A 19,329-nucleotide genomic window follows, 5' to 3' on the forward strand; every position below is an offset into this window, starting at 1 on the left:
CCTCTTTGAAGTGGACTTACTCCAGCCTCTGCTTATCTTAATTAGAAAGAAATCTAGAGGAGTGAAGTGGTCCTTTTGGAAACAAGCACCTCCACTCCCCAGCTCCCTGAAGGCCATGCCACAGCCCTCTGTAAAGCCTCCTAAACTCTTTGTTTGCTTTGACATTCTGGGATTTTACTGTGGTATAAACTCTGAACAAGTTTCTTTTTAGGTATAGTCATGGAATGTAATTAGCAGAGCCAGTTTATGTTTAAATGTAATTCATATTGAAAAGCTCACCTTTTCAAATTGAAAAGGTGAGCTGAACTCTTTGAAGCTCTGCTAAACATATCACAATTTATTTGTACAATTGAGAGAAACCGGCCCTTTGTTTTTAATTATATTTAAAATCAATAGTATTTTATGGCTTTAATGACTGCAAAGTCTGGACCAAACGAGTGAAGTTGGATAAATAGCGCTGTTTCCATTGCCTCAGTGGAGACCAGGCTTCACAGCTCAGAGATCACACATGTTTACCAGTGGCATAAGTGCCATGCTGCTGGCTCTAATCCAGATGGTGTAGGGAGGTCCTGTCATAAATAGGTCACCTGTCGGTAGAAGAATGATGTGGAACACACAGGAAGCCAAAATCCTTCTGTGGTACACTTCAGGAATGTAGAGTCTCTTTTTCCAACACATGCTCACACATAAAACAACAAACAACAGAGCAGGTTGAATGGAGTCGTCTTTTACACTCTAAATATTTGGCCGTTTAACACTGTTTGCTGCCTAAAATGTGTTTTCTTTGCATACCGAGTTTTAGATTGTTTCCCTTAGCATACCATAAAGCTCAACAGATATCGTCTGTGACTGTGTAACTGTGTGACTTGCTAATGCCGCACTGACACTAGCATGATGAAGCTGGCAGAAAAAAGTGAGCAAATTATGTATAAAAGACCCTTAATATAATAATTATCAATTATTTTAAGGAAAACTGAGGTAATCCATCTCATGTTTTTGACTCGTGAAGGAAATATCTGGGTCAGAGAATCAATGGCACTGTTGTACACAAATGTATTGAAGTGGCATCGTCAAAGAACAATGCCTGCTTTCAAGCTCAGAAAGAATTCAATAGGAATTTCATGAAATACAGTATATATTATTGAATTATTCAAAATAATTGTTAATTTTGCAGGACAGAGAAAATGGTCTACTTTCTGCTCAGGCTTGTGCAGCTGTTTGTCCCAATTACAGCTGAGTGCTGACATCACCGAGTCTGTCTGAACTTCACTCTGACCTGCATCTGGAAGTTCAAGGCACATCGGCATCTGTCTTCTGTATTTTTTTCTCTACACAGCAGTTTTGATAAAGCCAATTAGTGTGGGTTACCATGACTGAATACATCTCACTGCATTCACAATTGCAATCGCTTTATCTGGTTAAAATGTCAAAAGCACCAGCTCTACGTGTTAATTATAGATTAATGAAATAAAATGTTTTCTAGGAGATGGTGCAGAAAAAGCTGCCGTTTTTCGCCACTTTTTCCGAACTGGGGCCCCGTATTAATTCAGGGGCATCAAGGCAAAAAATATGTGCACTAGTAAACCAAACAATAAGCTTATAACAGGTGCAGACATGTGTGTGCATGCACTCCTACACACACTCACACATGCATGCAACCTCACACATACTAAAACACCCAGCGTGAGAGTGTATAGCTTTAACTCAGCAGAAGGAGGTTGGGAATGGACACGGTGGAGTAGTCGACTGGATGTGACAGCAAGGGTGGGGAGGAGTAGAGACTCTCACTTGTGCCTAACACAAACAACAGCAGCACACTGAAACCTCTGAACAGTGTCCCTGCACCCTCCTGGCGGTTTCACTTTTATTCAGCCATTTTCAGAGCTGCCAGATGTATAGAGTCATCTGGATGCAGCAGCAGGCAGCAGCTTCCTCGACTGCGCAATCCGGAGGATGCATTGTAATTTGTTTTATTAACCAGTGTATTATAATTTGACTGCTAGCCATTGCTCTCAAAATTACAATATTAAAGTGCGGCATGCTTCCCTTATTTTCACATGTGCATCAGTGTTTGATGCCTGTATCTCTGCATTGTGTCTTATGGTCAAATGGAACAGCCATGCCCTGAAGAACAGCAGCATCAGCCTTTGAAAGCAACTTCAAAAGGAAAGGATAAAATAGCCCAGTTCAGATAGGAAACACCTTTTTATTTTAATTAGAAATGAAGCAATTAGATGGCACAAACTATTCATTTTGCATAAGGCCTGTGCATGCCTTATACCACCCACTAAGCGCTGGCTAGAAGTCAAAGTCAAGTCCTGAAGGTATCCAAGAATCATTCGAAAAAAGGCTGGTGAAAAACAAAATGCTATTTTCACTTTAAAAATGATTCATTCCTGGGTAGACTATTAATATGTTTTCTCTGTTTTCTTTTTCTGTGTCATGAGGAGCTGTTTTAAGTCATTAATTTGAATATTTTCGTTTGCAGGAGGCAACAAACTGAAGAACCAACAGTTTCGTCTGAACTGGGCATGGATCTCTTTAGAGAAGCAGCACTACGTCGTGGATGAGGAAGTCAAATTCCTGGAGGTGGTGCTGAAACGTCGGGGCTACCTGGGAGAGACTTCATTTGTTAGTAAGTGGATTCTAATTACAGCAGTTACATTTATTTAACATTCAATGTAGGAAATGGATGTCAGAAGTATCCACAGCCACTAAAGGTTTCTAGAAAGCAATTAGAGCATGCAGCATTTAATTCAATTTAATTTTAATAAATGCCATTTTAATTAACTGTTGATTTTGTCCTTGCTTAAGAGCTGCACTAAGACATGTAAATAAATAGTATAATAAAAATGATAGATAGATAGAGTTTGTTTATGTCAGAAGTTCCAACACAACTAGATACACACACAGTTTGATTTGTTTTACAAGTGTAAAGCTGCTCTAGACGCCCAGTCGGTCCATGCAGGTCACGACCTTTCCCTTCTCTCTTTCAGACAGTATTTACGCTCCAATCACACAATAATACAGGACAATCCCTCGGGGACTGTTTATGCACATGAGAAAGGTCACCTGAATTTAGTGGCCATAGAAAGGCGCCACTCTGAATGAGGCAATTTACTGACCTGAACTAAACGAACAATAACTGTTAGCGCTGTTAAAAAAGAAGAGCTGCTGTAAGTATTTATGAGTGACAGCAATTCCTATTACTGGCACCTATAAGGCCTGTTTAAGTGCTGCCATTCATTCTATCCATAAAGATGAGGTGTGATTAAAATGACCTGATGTTAAAGGTCAAATCCCGTAGGATCATTTAATATACGGTCGTCTGTATCTCTGTATGCCTCTGGGCCCCAGAACTAATGAAACATCTTGGAGGTGATATGCAAATGTTGCTGACCTTTGCAGTTCCTCACACTGCACACAACACATCTGCTGCTAGTGACTTGGTCAAATAAGAATAATCATATTCAGCAGTGAAGGACCAATTCAGATCCTTTACTTTAATTGAAGCACCAGTTCCAATAATAGTGTAAATGCTCAGGTTTCAGTAAAAGTCCCTATGGATGAGCAGCAAATGTTTGAAATATAAGTATAGTACAAGTAAAAGTAAAAGTACTTATAATGCAGTTGAAAATAATTCACCCCAAGCAGCAGATAGTAAGTAGTTTAATGCAAAAATTACATTAGGTTGTTTAAATGAAATAGAAAATAAAATGTCTGTGTGATAAGCCCACAATGATCTCTCTGTTTATATTAAACTACATTGTATGAAGAATTAAATAACTGTTTTATTATTATTGTCAGTAGCATTGGTGCTGTTTTATTAATGGCTGCATTATATATTAAAGCAGCCATACTTTGAACTTTAGATGCACCGCCCAAGTATGAAAAAAACAACAAAACAAAAAAACAAAACAAACAAGTGTTGCTTTTTTCAGTGTCCAAATGTATTGTTGTGTAAAATGTAAAATCCAAACAATAGCAGCTGGCTGTGCAGTTTTTTTTTCTATTATTAATTGCTCCATTATTAAAATGAGTGAGAGATGCTGATGTAAACAAAGTCACCATGCTGCTAATGGAAAGTTCACAAAAGCAGGAGTACTGTCGTCAAAAAGTACTTCATACAAACAGCAATAAAGTTTCTCTGAAACATTTCACTACAGTGTGTGAGTACTAGTCTACATCCTGAGGCGCTGATTCTTTGATCACACAGCACTTTGTTCTTTTTAGTTTTTGCAAATCTTTCTTTTTTTTTAATTTCCAGCCAAGAAAAACATTTACAAGACCCCGCTGTTACACGAATGCTTATTTGTAATTTGTCTGTCAAACATTTTGCACACTTTCTGCCACATATAGGCAGAAAATTACTTGTTTATCTCTGCAGTATCACCATGCAGGGACATGGCTCTTTCCATAAAGTGGTGTCACTGTAAAATACTAGAGCATATTGTACTTTTTCTTTTTTCCTATGAAGACTGGACAGCACTGGCATAAACAGACCTCCAGAGCAACACGGCACTTTAGGCCATCTGCCTCAGTGTTGTGATGAAAAAGCCACTGATCCCAGGACAGCGGCTTCTCACGCAGACTGGGATATCACTTCTTGCCCAGCCCTGCCTGAGTGAACACTGATCAGAAGACATCACTGGTGGGCTACTGCATCACTGGTCAATGTGCAGAGTGCAGGTGGCACCAGTTTGAAGGCTACAGAGAGGCCACCTGCTGTGCAGCCTCAGAGTGGCTGCTGTGATCAGGGCCATTCAATCCAGCCCTTGTGCAAAGGATAGAATTAACACTGAATCATACGCTTTCCTCTTCTCGTAGCTTCTCTTTGAAGACTGCTGATTTTTCAAGCCCCATTGAGCTTCCACATTTTATCTCGGCACATATGTGCAGAGGCTTCCTGTCTGTACTTGCATATCAAAGCCCATTTTCATTTTCATCAAGTATATAATGGTAAATTTCCCCAAACCCCAAACTGCTTTTCTCAGCCTGGTCTAGTGAAGATCTTGTGTCTGCTCTTGCTATCATATCTTTTTTTTCTCACACAGCATTTTCCAAGTTTCCATTTCTCCTGTGCTTCATTTTTCTCAGTCATTTTTTTTGCTTTCTATGGAAGGTTGCATGGTTGCCTTAGGATGGTTGTGCAGCCATGTTTTTTTCTATTTACTGCCAGACCCCTGCTGTGTGTTGTGTGGCCAGTTAGTGAAGACAATGGAGAGACTGTGTGACATTTCAGCAGCTTCAGTGCTCCTGCTCAACAGGAATCCTGCCAGTGTCTCAGCAATGGTGACTATAAGCTCCATCAAACAGCTCACATGCTGAAGGTCAGCCTCCAACCACTTCTGCAGAGACCAGGCTGACATGGGGGATAATTGGTTTTTTTCACCATGACCATTTTGAACACTGGGGGTGGGAAACTGTACCCAGAAGATTGGCAGATATTGTTGAACCAGGGCATGACATTTATCTTTGTTATCCACAATATCCACATAGATATTCATAGTTACACAAATATGAGGATTTTCAAATTTAATAAGTAAAAGTAAATATAAAAGGTTACCCTGACAGCTTTTGCAATTACTGAATGTTTTTTATTCCCTCCTCTTTTACAGGTATTGGAACAAAGGATGGCACTGCACAAAAGGATAAGGATTTCCGGGGGAAGTCTCAGAAGCAGGTGCAGTTTAACCCAGGCCAGACCACAGCCACCTGGAAGGTCCGGATCCTGTCAGATAGCGAGTATGAAGTGTCAGAGACGTTCCAGATTGTTTTGTCTGAGCCAGTCATGGCAGCGCTTGAATTCCCAGAGTTTGCTGCTGTGGAGATCCTGGACCCTGATGATGGTCAGTGATAATTTTCATGAATGTTCAATAGTCTGACTTAAAATAGTTATAAAAAAATAGTTTCTACCTAGCTTTAGTGAGATTAAGTCCTTACCTAAAGACTGTAACTGATAAATTCTGGCAGCTTTTTTTTTCAGGTCCTAAATGAAAGAATGTAGTTAAATCAGAAACCATACAAAAGGAAACACAATGTACAGGAGACAAAGATGGCAGTTATATCTTGAATAAGGAGGACGGCCTCAGCCCAGTGCAACCATGACAAATGCGGTGGCTACTTTGATGAAGCTGGCAGCTTTTCTCTGCAGGTTACAACATGAAAAACGGAAATAGAAAGACAGATGCTCAGTGTTAAAGAGTAGTCTTCCCCTGCTCTTTTCATGTTTAAACACATTATTAAGGAAATTCTTCTGCCATCACTTGAACCCATAAATAAATCAAATCTACTAAAATCCATGTCCCCAGTGTGTCTGAAGACACACGAATCTGAAGGAAGACCATCAGTGGTTCTCCTGCCTCATTTTACCAGATTATCTGTCTGTATAGAAGGTCACAGACCTTTTCCAGAGAGTAACATGGACAGCAGCAGTTGATGCACTTGAACTTGTTGTGTATAATATCAGCCCTTTAAATATTTATCATTTATTTATTCACAATCAGACTGAAAGCTTATAATCCCCAACCAACCCAAGCTGAATATGAACTATTGAGAAACAGTGCATGTGAAAAGATCATAATGTAAATATGGAAAAAACAGATGAAGAGTGTTTTTGTAAACAGCTTGACTGTAATAAAGCTGAGACAGAGAACTGCATGATATAAATATGGATAATGGCTCTCCTCATCCCAAAGGGCTCCATTGGGTGAAAAGTGAGAATTTGCTGTCAACACTGTATGCTAATTAACATGTTTAGGTGGAGCTTGTTTCACTAAACACCAGTCTCTGCAGGGCAATAAAAAAACTAACAGCCATTTTTTTTTGCATGTGAATTTCAGTTTTTTACCATCATATTCCTGCAGCCATGTCTATTATCATATCATTACACTGTTTTTAGCTGCTGTTTGGTTGTTGTTGTTGTTTTCTGGCCTCTCAAGGTCAAATAGACTCTGAAGGCTTATAAAAATGTATTTTCTGTTTCTTCTCACCAAGAGCATAAAGATTGAATTGCCTAGGGCCACCATGAAGTATCTGAGCTCAGACTGAAATTGAGAAGAGTTGCTGTGGCACTATGCTGGTATTTGCATGGTAATCTGAAGGAACATATCAAATTTGGTTGACATACTAACAACTCGTTTCATGGCTGAAGAGTTGCAAGCTTATTACCTTTCTGAATGTCGTACAGAGCAGAAAACAAAGACATGGAGAGCTGCCAGCAACACATCTGGAAAAAAGGTTTAACAAGGCTCTGGTTGCAAATTGAATTTACACACCTTTTTGCTCCAGCCAATTTATGTGAGCAAATAACAAAAGACTTGTTAAATGACACCAACTTGTGCTAGAAACAAGTATGTACACGCTGTTTATCAGTTCTCCAAAGACATTCTCTACGCAGCATTATCGTCTACATAACATTTTCCACATCCACCCGTGTCACATACAGATCAATAGGCAGCACCGTTATGCTCCGTAAGCCAATTATAAGCGTGATTTATGCTGCAGATAAGTAGCAAGTGTGTTTTGATAAAACCTGAGGGAAGCATGCAGCTGAACTGCAGTGAGAGTGCACAGGGCTGCCCATTAAAGGTTTATGATGCAAACAATGTCAAATATGATTTGATATGCTGACGCTTCACAGAGATCGCTTCACTTTGCATTCAGTTCATCATGTTTAATTTGCATTCCTATACCCTGGAGATTCCCTTGTAGCAGAAGTCAGATAAGATGTAACGATTTTGATGGTGTTCAAATCAAATAATATTGACATGCTGTGTTAAGTAATGATCTGATGTGTTGTTTGATTTGATTTTCTCACATACAGAGTCCACAGTGTTCATACCCTCAGCTGTGTACAACATAGAGGAGGACATCGGTGAGCTGCTCATCCCTGTGCGCAGGAGTGGAGATGTCAGTCAGGAGCTCATGGTCATTTGCTACACCCAGCAAGGTAAGACAATAAATGTGAAGGTTAAGTGGTAGTTTGTTAACGTTATTGCTGCTCCTCCAATATTTATTACTTGGCTTGATCACCTCTCTTCCATAATATTAGATCAAGACTGAGGCAGAAGGACTGGCAATTATAATGAAGGAAGCCTTATCGATAATAAATCTGGATCTCTAATCACTTAGTTTTGCTCAGTGTTTTAGAGACTTTCATTCTTTCGCATACAAGTTGGTGCATTGTGATGGTTAATCGATGCATCACAGAAAAAGCCCATTAGCTGGCTGGATTAAAAAAGATCCATGTTGAATCAACATGTTTCTGTGAAAGGTGAAAGCAGACTTTAAATTGTGCTTGTGTTCATAAAAAAAAGAATTTCAAGGATAAAGGACACCATATATAAGTATTGATTTTGTGTGACCTCAGATCATTAACTTTGCTCTGTGTAATTCTGTTTTTCTGCCCACTCAGTTTCTGCCACAGGCACCATCCCCACCACAGTGCTGTCCTACTCCGATTACATCTCCAGGCCTGAGGACCATCGCAGCATCCTGCGCTTCGACAAAGGAGAGACAGAGAAGTCCTGCCGGGTTGTGATCATTGATGACTCTCTGTATGAAGATGAGGAGAGCTTCAATGTGACACTCAGCATGCCCATGGGGGGCCGTCTAGGCTCAGAGTTCCACACAGCCAGAATCACAATCATTCCTGATATGGATGACGGTAAGATAACATTACACAAACTGTAATCGTGCAAAGGAAGGCAATCCAGTGTCCACCAGTCTGTACAGTTTAGAGGAGGGCTTTGATTGTGGAATCACTTAGAGGCATTTCTGTGCTTGTTTCTTTTATTTTAAAGGTTTTAAATTCTGATTAACGCCTTAAGAAAAAGCAGTCTAAATTTGATTCTTGGCTTTAATCTGATTTCAGGTTGCAGTGTTTGTTTTAACTGTTGTTCTGTAAATGCAATGGATATGCACTTTGACAGCCACTAAAATGAGTTTTGGTAAAGTTTTGTAGGCATAAATGATTTCAAATGGAGACACTCAAACAGGTAGGCAGGTGGGCAGACAGACAGCAAACATGTTGAGGTGGAAGTGAAATGTGTGTCTGAATATTTCCCCCCATGTGTATTCGTGTTTGTCTTGCAATGTCTCTGAGAGAACACGTTTGTGTGTGTGTGAACCTCCCTCCTGGAGGCAAAGCCTTTATCTCCTATCTGCAGGCTGAGACTGGAGGGCAGATAGTCTCCCGTATCTTCCTGACGCCTCTTTGTTCCCCAACACCTGACGGCCTTTCTCAGTTCTCTATCGCTCTGACGATCTCTAGAAACACTGCTGTGAAGTCAAGACTTTGTGATCGCACGCAGGCAGCATCGAAAACAGCGTGTCTGTGGCACCTATTTGAAGCTCATTAGAGTGAATATGCCACATTTAATTCAACATTAAGTTATCTTGTTATTCAGAAAATCATAACTATTATTACAGTAAAGTGGTTTTAAAGTTTTACACTAATGATGGCTGGCTGCCCTCAGCTTGATTGCATCTAAAATAATTCTATAATAATTAAATTGGAAGCAAAACAGAAACATTCTTTAATTTCCTCACCAAGAAATGTAAAAAGACTTCTAGTATTATTTTATAAATTGTGAGAAAAAATGGTGCTATGGATGGGAATCATCTGTCCTTGAACCTGTGTCTTCGAGGCTCTAGCAGCAGTTTTAAATTAGGTTTAAAGTCTTAACCTGTGTAGGTTATTTTTCCTCTTTTTTGTTACCCGAACCTGAAGCAGACACACTTCAAATGTGTTTGTTTGACCCGCTTCAGGTCTGATGGAGGAAGTAAAGTTTTCATACTGTAGCAGTGTCCGATGTAACCTGAGAGTAAGCACAGGGCCTTCTGACCTCTGCTGCTCCTGGGTATTGGCTGCTGGACTGACAAAACAGCTGCTGAGACATACAAGTTTTTAATAGGATGTACAACAGTCAGTCCTTGCTGCCTCACTGAAAAGAAGTGCTTTTCCTCTGTGGATATTAAATTTCACTGCCACAGTGTTTATGGATGGCTCTGATTCTAACAGTCAAGTCATGCATGTCTTTACAACTGCCACAGGGCTCATTGATTGGAGACATTATTGATTAAACTTGTACTGTGACTGCCTAGCTCAGACAGCCACTGATGCTTTACAGATAGGGTAGGATAGGAAGGGATAGGAGCGTGTGGATATTAGGGAGTACTACAACAGCAAATGATAGATGGTTGTATTGAGGCACAGCTTCCTGTTACGGATTAATAGCGTCTTCATATTTGTGGATTACTGGATATTCATATAAAATTCCACAGCCTGTGTGTCACAGCTTCTAAGCATTCACTTTAGCCATAGAGATACAATTTTTGCAGCTTTAAATGGTCAATTCATTGTAAAATTTCCTAGGAAAAATCTATTCATACTCCAGATAGGAGAGTTCCATATATGCCTTTGCTTAAATTAGAGGTCCTCAGTGTATTATCACACAGCAACAGGAGAAAAGAAGGCTCAGTGCATCACAGGATTAACTCCACTCAAGACTGACAAGCAGCATTAACAGTCTATACTCAGATTTATTTCTGCTTTATCTGCAATCATGTTTTCTTTGCCTTTGGCTCCCTCCGTGGTTGAGTGACAATCAGAATCTTCTTAAGCATATCTGTTGTCAGAAAGCAACTAGCTCACAAGGTTGCCCCTATATAATGCTATTATAAGCAATATGAACTACAACCCCCCCCCCCTTTTTTTTGTCTGTATTTTGTTGTTATTCTGAAATCCTGATTCTTACAGTTGTCAGAACTTTAAGTGTGATGTGGAGAGAAACAATGCCTGAAGCTACTGTCCAACAGGTCTGTGCCTTATTAAAATGACATGCCTCTGACATCGGTTTAGCTGCCTGTTTACACATATACACTAGGACACACACGCAGGTTCAACATGTGCTAATTTGGCACAGCAGGACCTTTCAAATTATAATTTCGGGCTAAGCTTCTGAGTGTTGCTAGTATCCGCTGAATAAATGGAATGTGAAGAGTGAGGAGGAGAAATAATGTCAAACCTTCATATCATCCTGAGGTGATAATGAAATGACTTGAGTATTGACGGGGAATAAAAAGGTAAATAGCTCAGAGGCAAGCAGAACTGAACTGATCTGCTAAGAACTGAGAAGCAGAAGGAGATTCATTCCCGCTTTCAGCTCAGCTCTTCTGGCTATAGGCATTAAATTTAGGTATAATCCAGACTCCTTCCCTCACTCCACTCTAGCAGGAAACAAAGGCAAATGGGGGCATCACATCCTTCTTTGCCATCCCTCTTGTCGGACTAGCTGTCAGAAGGGTGCTGTACATGGTGGGAGCAGGCAGTGCAAGGCCAAGCAGCAAGCTGTACCTGCTTGTGAGAGGTCTATGCAGAAACATCCCAGAGGGCTCTTTGCAGCTATTCCAGGTTGTAGGCTCAAATAGATCTTAAACACACACTGGACAAAAAAAACAAAAAGAGCATCTTCAGCAAGATGTCTTCTTTTCAAGTTAGCAAACCGGAGGAACATGATGATGAAATTAGAAGCAGGGCATCAATGTACGCTCTCCATGCTCTGTGCAAACACACGATCCTGGCCACCTACGAAAGTACAAGCATGTTGCAAGAAACCACACAAGCGCAGTGGAGGGTGGAGTTTGTATTGTCTGCCAACTGTTTGATGTTAATCTGACAATTTATGGGATTCTAAATTGAGAACGTCTATTGCTTTCATACACAAATAAATTTAATTTTGTCGCTCAGTTTTGAAGACCTGTGACACGGAGGAAAAGCGTGTTTTTCTTTCCAACCAAAACACTCATTTCAGTAATTAGCACACCTTTTCCCACAGGGAGGGAGTAATTAAGATCAGCTTTACTTGGATTGAGAAACCACCACCGACTCTAACATGGCACAGGAATAGATAATTCTTTTTAGAAGGAAAGTTTGGCAACTGGTCTAACCAAAACTCCACACATGGTTTTTGGACTTTTACTATTTCACATATTTATAACAATGATTAGGTAGATTGGATAAATTGAGTATGTTTATACTTGTATTTAAAACCAATAACTGTGTGCCACAGTCATCTATTTTACTGTTCTTATGATATATCTTATATTCATACTTCATGCTAGCCTACCGTGTAATATTAATGGCTATTGACATCATATTCTGCCTCATTGCTCTGCTTATTCTTGTAACAGTAACCTTGTGAACACACTTTATACCAGCTAAGCTGTTTAATACGCTGGGTGCTTACTCTCTCCATAAAGGCTGCATGTATGCTTTGAACTGATGCGTCTATTCATTTATCTGCTTGCTTCCTATTCTCTCTTCTCCACCTCATCTTCCATCTATTATCTCTCTTTTCTATCTTTATAGCCGGGCGGTCTAAAGCAGAATTGCTGGTGCATATTAGCTAGGTTCCCCTCAAGGTTTTCTTATTGTTGAAAGGTCATATATTTTCCTACCACCTTTCCTTAGAGTCTTTGCTTTGAAGATGTCAGGTTCTTTATGCATCTTGAAATGGCATATAGGCTGCAATTAATACAGCAAATTAATTAAATATGTGGTGGATATTTTGGGCAACACTGTTATATTTGCATATATGCTTTCTTGTGGCTAATTTGTGGAATTTTAATTGAGCAACTAATTATAGTGGTCATTTATTCTGGGTTACCATGGGGCTGTCACTCAACGTGCTTTACATTGTCACCTGGTTTCTGCTAATTTAATTAATTGAAAATGTCTTTGACAATATGCACAATTATGCCCAAAGTATCTGTCATAACACAGATACCTTCCTACATCACCATGCACACAGAATATTAGGGAACAGTTTTAACAGGCTCCCAGCAGGTCACTTTTTTCTCTGGGCCGTCTACCAGACAACCAAACTGGAGAGGACAAAGAGGTAGGAAAACAACACAAACAAATAAATACTGTAGAGAGAAGCAATCAATTAAAAAGATACACAGGAGCCAAAAAAGTCCAAAAACAAGTAAGGACAAGGTCACTGAAAATAAAAAGATGAAAGCTGGTGTGATAATTAGCTGAAAACCGTTTGTGCATGTGCACAAAATGTTCCATTTCTGTTATTAATAACAGAGAGATCTAAGCTCAGAGCTTAATAACCTTTCACATTTATTTTCTGTCCTTTGCTCATCACCACACATACACTATTGCTCAAAGAGACATTTTACAGAGTTGCAGCTAGAATCTGTTATTGCTAAACTTCACAGGTAGCTATTTTTTTTTACTCCAGGGACAGAAATTGTGATGACCTTTTTCTTTATAGAGGGTAAATCTTACAGCAGCTTAGTACTGAAAGACTGTAAAGTTTATAAGCTTGTCCTGGCATTCTACAGTACAGCATAGACAGCTGCAACCCATAGACTACCTGCTATTTCCCCAGCAGGAGACCATCTGCACGTAAATGTCCACATCTTTACAGTTTCCACTCGGCTTTTTTACAGCATTGGGTTTGAAACTTGTCCTTTCTTGCAGAGGTAATTGCTGTTTGATATTGACTCTACATCCGGGAAATGTTTTGGTGGTTAGCTGAGAGACATGAGAATGCTTGTACAGCAGGACTGGTGTATTTATAGTCTTGTGCCACTTGCCTGTAAATTTTGCTTTGGTTCTGAAGGTATGATTATGACCTCTTTAAAAGATGGGCGGGTACAGTGTGTGTGCAGTATATCCTGGATGAGGATGTATCAAGGGGAAACTTGCAGACCCTGTTATTATGTCTCACCTGGATTCCCATTCATTATGATATGAGCAGATGTCCAATGCACTTAAGCAGGGGGGAGCTTTCTTATATCAGCAAGCTTATGATGCTCGATGTGGAGCCTGCTTTTGAAAACTTAAGTGTTTGTCACCAGTTTCTAAACTTGTTGATTGCTCAGTGTTGAATATGGAGCTGCTTTTTTTTAAGAGCAATTTGCCTAGCACACAGTGGGCAGAAGAGCATTTGCCAGGGCTCAATTGAATCTCACCATTAGAGAAGCCACTTAGCGCTGTGGGAATGTCATGTAAAGTTCAAGTGAAATCAAGCAGTCAGTGGGAGTGTAACAGTCCCCTTAGGGACGTCTGAATCTTTCTTATCTTTCTTCTTTTATTTCACGCTCACTCATATGCAGCAGTACAGATATTTGTTTGCCATTGTTCTTCTGCCGTATTGCTCATAAGATGGATCAGCTTAATGAATGTATTTGGTTTAATTTAATCTTATTTCTGACTTATGTTTTATATTTTTATTTCAAAGAAGAAAACCCTGTGGCTGTTTTTTTAATGAACTTTTCTATTGTTTTATCACAGCATCAAAAATTTACATTTCAAAAAACAAAAGCTGATCTGTTAAGTTTGATGTTTTTATAAATAAGTGAAGATTTAGTACATAATTTCACATAAGTAGATAGGTAAATCTGGAACATCTCTACTTTCATCCATGTAACCTTAGATGTGCTTTGTGGCATAGGTGGCTGCTGCTGCAGAGCTGACACAGGCCAGGAACCAGTGGTTTACCTTTCAGTTAATGGGCCATAGCTCTTTGAAGCTCACTGTTTGTCTGCTGCACAAACGTTATCTGATTACTGGACTAGTACAACAGCGCCTGAGTTCCTGGCTGCCAACCTCAGGCTAGTAGATCTGATTACTCCTCCGGTTTGGGGACTCAGTGCAGGCAGCCAAAATCATCTTTGTGTGGTTTCACTGTGGGGAGAAATTCTGGCAGCTGCAAGCCTCTTGATGCAGCACTCATTGTCCCAGCCATGCTCTCTGGACAGATTAAAGCATAAGAGTTTTCTGTTCTTAGGTGTGATATTATTTTCTCTGTCAACCACAACCCTCACAGCTTTTCTTAAAAGGCCTTTTTCCTTTTAGAACTTGTCCGTTCTTGCACATATTTAGCTGTTACTGGCAAAGCATGCTAAAACAAAGTATGCTGTATCTTCCGAGGCTCCAATTACTTGGGAGAATAATTATATAGTGCAAATTAATAAACATTTTTTTATCCGTAATTGTGCCTGGCAGCACTGCTGACTGTCAGTTAATCTCTGTCTCTGCTAGCAATCTCTTTTTTGTTGTTGTTGTTGCACAGGATAACATAATCATCACATGCAACATTATGGATTAGATTTTGTTCAGTGCATTTTGTGGCTCAGTTCCGCATCTTCCATTTTGGCTCATACTGTGTGATGAGAAACAGCTAAGTACCGTTTTGTAGGTGCAGAGTTCCATTGTCATGGAAACCACTACTCTGACTGCCCATGGCCATCGCCATTCACTTAATTTATTCATTATTTGGCCACAGCTGCTTTCAGAAGCACAAGGTTTTTACTGCTCAGTTGTGGCTTGTTCACATTAGTGATAACAATGACAAACAGATATTTGGATGGGAGCCTTGTGTTAGTTAAAAATGAAACTGGAACGGTGTCATATTTTGGCTGCTAAGAATTGCTGTAATCAACTGTGTCCTCTTGATGTCCATAAACAGCCTTTTTATGATCGCTATTTTTATAGTTCCCTGACTGTACCCCCCCCCCAAAGGGGAGCATACACAGAGGTCCAGACCTTTAAACTACCGTTTCACAAGCAGTGTGCCATCACTGAGAGGAATCTTGCTCTGAAAGGGTTAAATAGGATAACAGTGGGTGAGTTTGGCTGCAGTGGAATCTCAGCTCATAGAAACACTAATTGCAGTCAGGCAGGCCCGGGCTGGCACATCGAGCTTTACATCCCCCAGACCTCCTGTCAGGCCTCCTGTCTGCTTCTCAGACCCACCACTATCAAAGTCTGCTTCACCACCAGGATAACCCAGAACAAAACCGGGATATTTTGGTTTTGAGTTCGCTGTTTGTCCTTTAAAATAATTGCAGTTAAATTACTTCCAAAACATCATGCCAGGAAGTTAGAAAGTGCTGTTTAAAGTGTACAATTACAGTGTTGACTACCTGCTGCTGATTCGATGGAAATGTTCCCTCAGTTCTCCTGTAATCAAAGATAATCTTATGCTAGCTATTAAAGATTCAACTCAGCAATTACACAAGACACTCAGATATCCTGTGGTGAAAGAGCTAAAATTATTATGGACTGCATCCCCATGTGTGCTTTTCCTCATCTATTTCACTGCTTCTTCTGTTGTTCTTTCCAGATCCTGTCTTCTACTTTGGCAACACAGATTACCATGTGGATGAAAGTGATGGCTTCGTGGAGGTGCAGGTGTGGAGGACAGGGACTGATCTTTCCAAAGGAGGAACTGTCACGGTGCGCTCCAGAAAGACAGATCCTGTCTCAGCTGAGGGTAGGTGTCCCTGTTAGGCGCCTTTCTCTGACAGCTTTAGCTAGTATGTGCATAGATAAATGTAAACCGCAGGAAACAATAGACTTAAGTCGTCACCCTGTCAGTCTTTGTTTTCCTGAGCTCACCTGAACAAGGGGATTTTAATGCTGGATATGTTGAGTGGTTGACCTGGGGAATGTAAACATCATTCCAGGTTGGGGGTAGAGAAGTCAGGGCTTCTCTGTTAGGATCTTACAGGCATTGGACCTACACATTGCTGCGAGTAATGGTAGTCTGAGTGAGGATAGAGCTTCAGGAATGCATACAGATAGTCCTGCATGTTGGTAAGCGCTTTGGACTCTTAAGACTGGTTGCTATCTCCTCAAGTCTTCCCTGCAGCTTCTATTATCTCCTGCCCTCAGGCGGTCTTTTCCCCTTTGCAGAGACTCCTAACACTCTGCTCTTGCCTGCTTTATAACTGTAAAAATAACTAGCATCTAATCATATGCGGCACCGTAGAAATGCAAGCCCACACTTACGCACATAACTGGGTCATAAGTACATGAAAAAGGCCAGCGGGCAAAGGGTGCGCTCCCAATACCGAGACTCTTCAAAGAATGGCAAATGAATAACCTGTTTGCGCTCTGGGACATGTCCAGTTTCTTGCCTTGCTGCTTTAATCACACAACAAATTCCAACTGCTCATGGCAATCAACCATGAGATAGAAATCAAAGTCATTTTGTCAGCACATATTATATACCCTTTCATCTTGCTCACCGGCTGACATCTACAGATGAATTATGAAGTAACATGAGAACTGCTGTCGAACTAAGATCAAGTGCTGGAGACCATTTGTATCAATATTATATACATGTACATGTTCTCTATATCCCATAAACACTTTGAAACATTCCTGACCTATATTGTGTTATGGAGCAGCTGGTGTGGATTATGTGGGGATCAGCCGGAACCTGGACTTTGCTCCGGGGGTCACCATGCAGACGTTCCGTGTGACCATCCTGGATGATCTGGGGCAGCCAGTGCTGGAGGGACCAGAGAAATTTGAGCTGGTGCTAAGGATGCCCATGAATGGAATCCTCGGGGAACCGAGCAAGACTGTCATCGTCATTAATGACTCTGTTTCTGACTGTGAGTGAACATTTGAAAATGTGTTCAGTGGTTATTGTATTTTAATATGTGACACTTAAAATGCATTTGTGTTGCTCCAGTGCCAAAGGTACAGTTTCGTGATGCTGTGTATGTGGGCAATGAGAACTCCGGGCAGATCTCCGCTACTGTTTACCGCAGTGGAGACATCAGCTACAAGTCCACAGTACGCTGTTACAGCCGGCAGGGGACAGCTCAGGTCATGATGGACTTCAATGAGAGGCCCAACACAGATGCCTCCATCATCACCTTCTTACCAGGTGGTGTAGTTAAACTTAGCACAGTAGTTTGTATTTACTTTACTCACTGACACAAGGACATGCAGGCCTTAAGTATTAATTTTGCATTTCTTTCTTTCAGGGGAGATTGAAAAACCTTGTTTACTGGTACTCGTTGATGACACAGAGCATGAGGAAGAGGAAGAGCTCCGTCTCGTGTTGGGAAGCCCCAAGAGTGAATCTCCATTTGGTGCATCTATCGGAAAACAGAATGAAACACTCATCAAGATAAAAGATGATGCAGACAGTAAGAAGTTTTTTTGAAGAGCAGAATTCTCTCACATATCTCAAGTTACACGTTACCATAGTTTACAGTAGCACCACTGAGACTTCTAACATTTTCTTATCATGCTTTTTTCAGAGGCGATCATTAGTTTGGGAGAGACCAAATTCAGTGTGAACGAGCCGAAAGAAAAAGGACAAGTGTCCGTGGTAAAGATTCCAGTGTTACGTGCCGGCGACACTTCTAAAGTCTCTGTTGTCAGAGTTCACACCAAAGATGGGTCTGCTACCTCGGGGGAGGACTACCATCCCATTTCAGAAGGTAAATATTGCTGTCGGCCAATTTTATCAGCCCAGAAACCATCTGAGGTTTGCTAGAAAAATATTTGTTGAATGTGTCTCCTTCCTCTGCAGAAATTGTGTTCAAACATGGTGACACAGAGCACTATGTGGAGGTGGAGATTTTATACGACGGTGTCAGAGAAATGAGGGAGGCATTCACTCTGCACCTGAAGCCTGATGAGAACATGGTGGCAGAGACGAAGGTGAAAGTCAGGCCAACTCTGTATATAATTAAACTTAATCACATTATAAGCAGCAATTTGTTCCCCATTAACAACCTCCTAATTGCTCTTGTTTGTCAATCAGCAGATGAGCAAAGCCATAATTTATATAGAGGAGACCAACAGCATGGCAGATGTCACATTTCCCTCAGTGCCCAGAGTGGTTTCTCTGTTACACTATGATAACATCGACAGGATGAGAGACTCCGTGCCTGTGGCTGGATACCCTGTCGTTTGTGTCACCGTACGTCCCAGCTGATGCACAAATAAGCCATTTACTCAGCATATGATTTATTTACCAACGTATAACCTTGAGGACTCATCAGAATAATACAGAAATAATTTGGATTCACTCATAGGCACAATTTCCTTTTCTCTTTTCCAGGCATGTAACCCCAAGTACCCTGACTATGACAAAACAGGCTCCATCTGTGTAAGCGAGAACATCAATAACACCCTAACCCGTTATCGCTGGCTCGTTAGCGCCCCCACTGGTCCTGATGGCGTCACCAGCCCGATGAGGGAAGTTGACTTTGATACCTTCTTCACCTCCTCCAAACTCATAACCTTGGACTCAGTCTATTTCCAGGCTGGTTCCAGAGTTCAGTGTGCTGCAAGGGCTGTAAACTCTAACGGGGATGAAGGTCTGGAACTTAGCAGCCCCATAGTCTCCATTAGCATGGAGGAGGGTGAGTTCAGCTCCTTCTTAAACTTCAAATATTTAGTTTCTGTCAAGGAATGGCTCAACATGATAAGCAGCTGCTGGCTTTCCCACCACAGATGTTTTTGTCCGGACAGAAAACAGAATCAACTATAGAGAA

At 40.7% G+C, this 19,329-nt stretch overlaps 1 protein-coding gene across 1 annotated transcript in view; it reads left to right on the top strand.

Annotated features, from left to right (window-relative positions):
• The window catches only part of frem2b (FRAS1 related extracellular matrix 2b), a 46,260-nt gene that overhangs the window by 19,145 nt on the left and 7,786 nt on the right, over nt 1-19,329 (top strand). The window contains exons 3-14 of the mRNA XM_028419855.1: nt 2,489-2,635; nt 5,619-5,849; nt 7,826-7,951; nt 8,417-8,668; nt 16,149-16,298; nt 17,218-17,427; nt 17,508-17,705; nt 17,806-17,970; nt 18,085-18,267; nt 18,360-18,490; nt 18,597-18,752; nt 18,894-19,197. Of these exons, the coding sequence (XP_028275656.1) occupies nt 2,489-2,635; nt 5,619-5,849; nt 7,826-7,951; nt 8,417-8,668; nt 16,149-16,298; nt 17,218-17,427; nt 17,508-17,705; nt 17,806-17,970; nt 18,085-18,267; nt 18,360-18,490; nt 18,597-18,752; nt 18,894-19,197 (2,253 nt within the window). The remainder of the gene's footprint in view (nt 1-2,488; nt 2,636-5,618; nt 5,850-7,825; nt 7,952-8,416; nt 8,669-16,148; nt 16,299-17,217; nt 17,428-17,507; nt 17,706-17,805; nt 17,971-18,084; nt 18,268-18,359; nt 18,491-18,596; nt 18,753-18,893; nt 19,198-19,329) is intronic.

This window comes from Parambassis ranga, chromosome 13, assembly GCF_900634625.1.
Source record: "Parambassis ranga chromosome 13, fParRan2.1, whole genome shotgun sequence".
NCBI classification, from domain to species: Eukaryota; Metazoa; Chordata; class Actinopteri; family Ambassidae; genus Parambassis; species Parambassis ranga.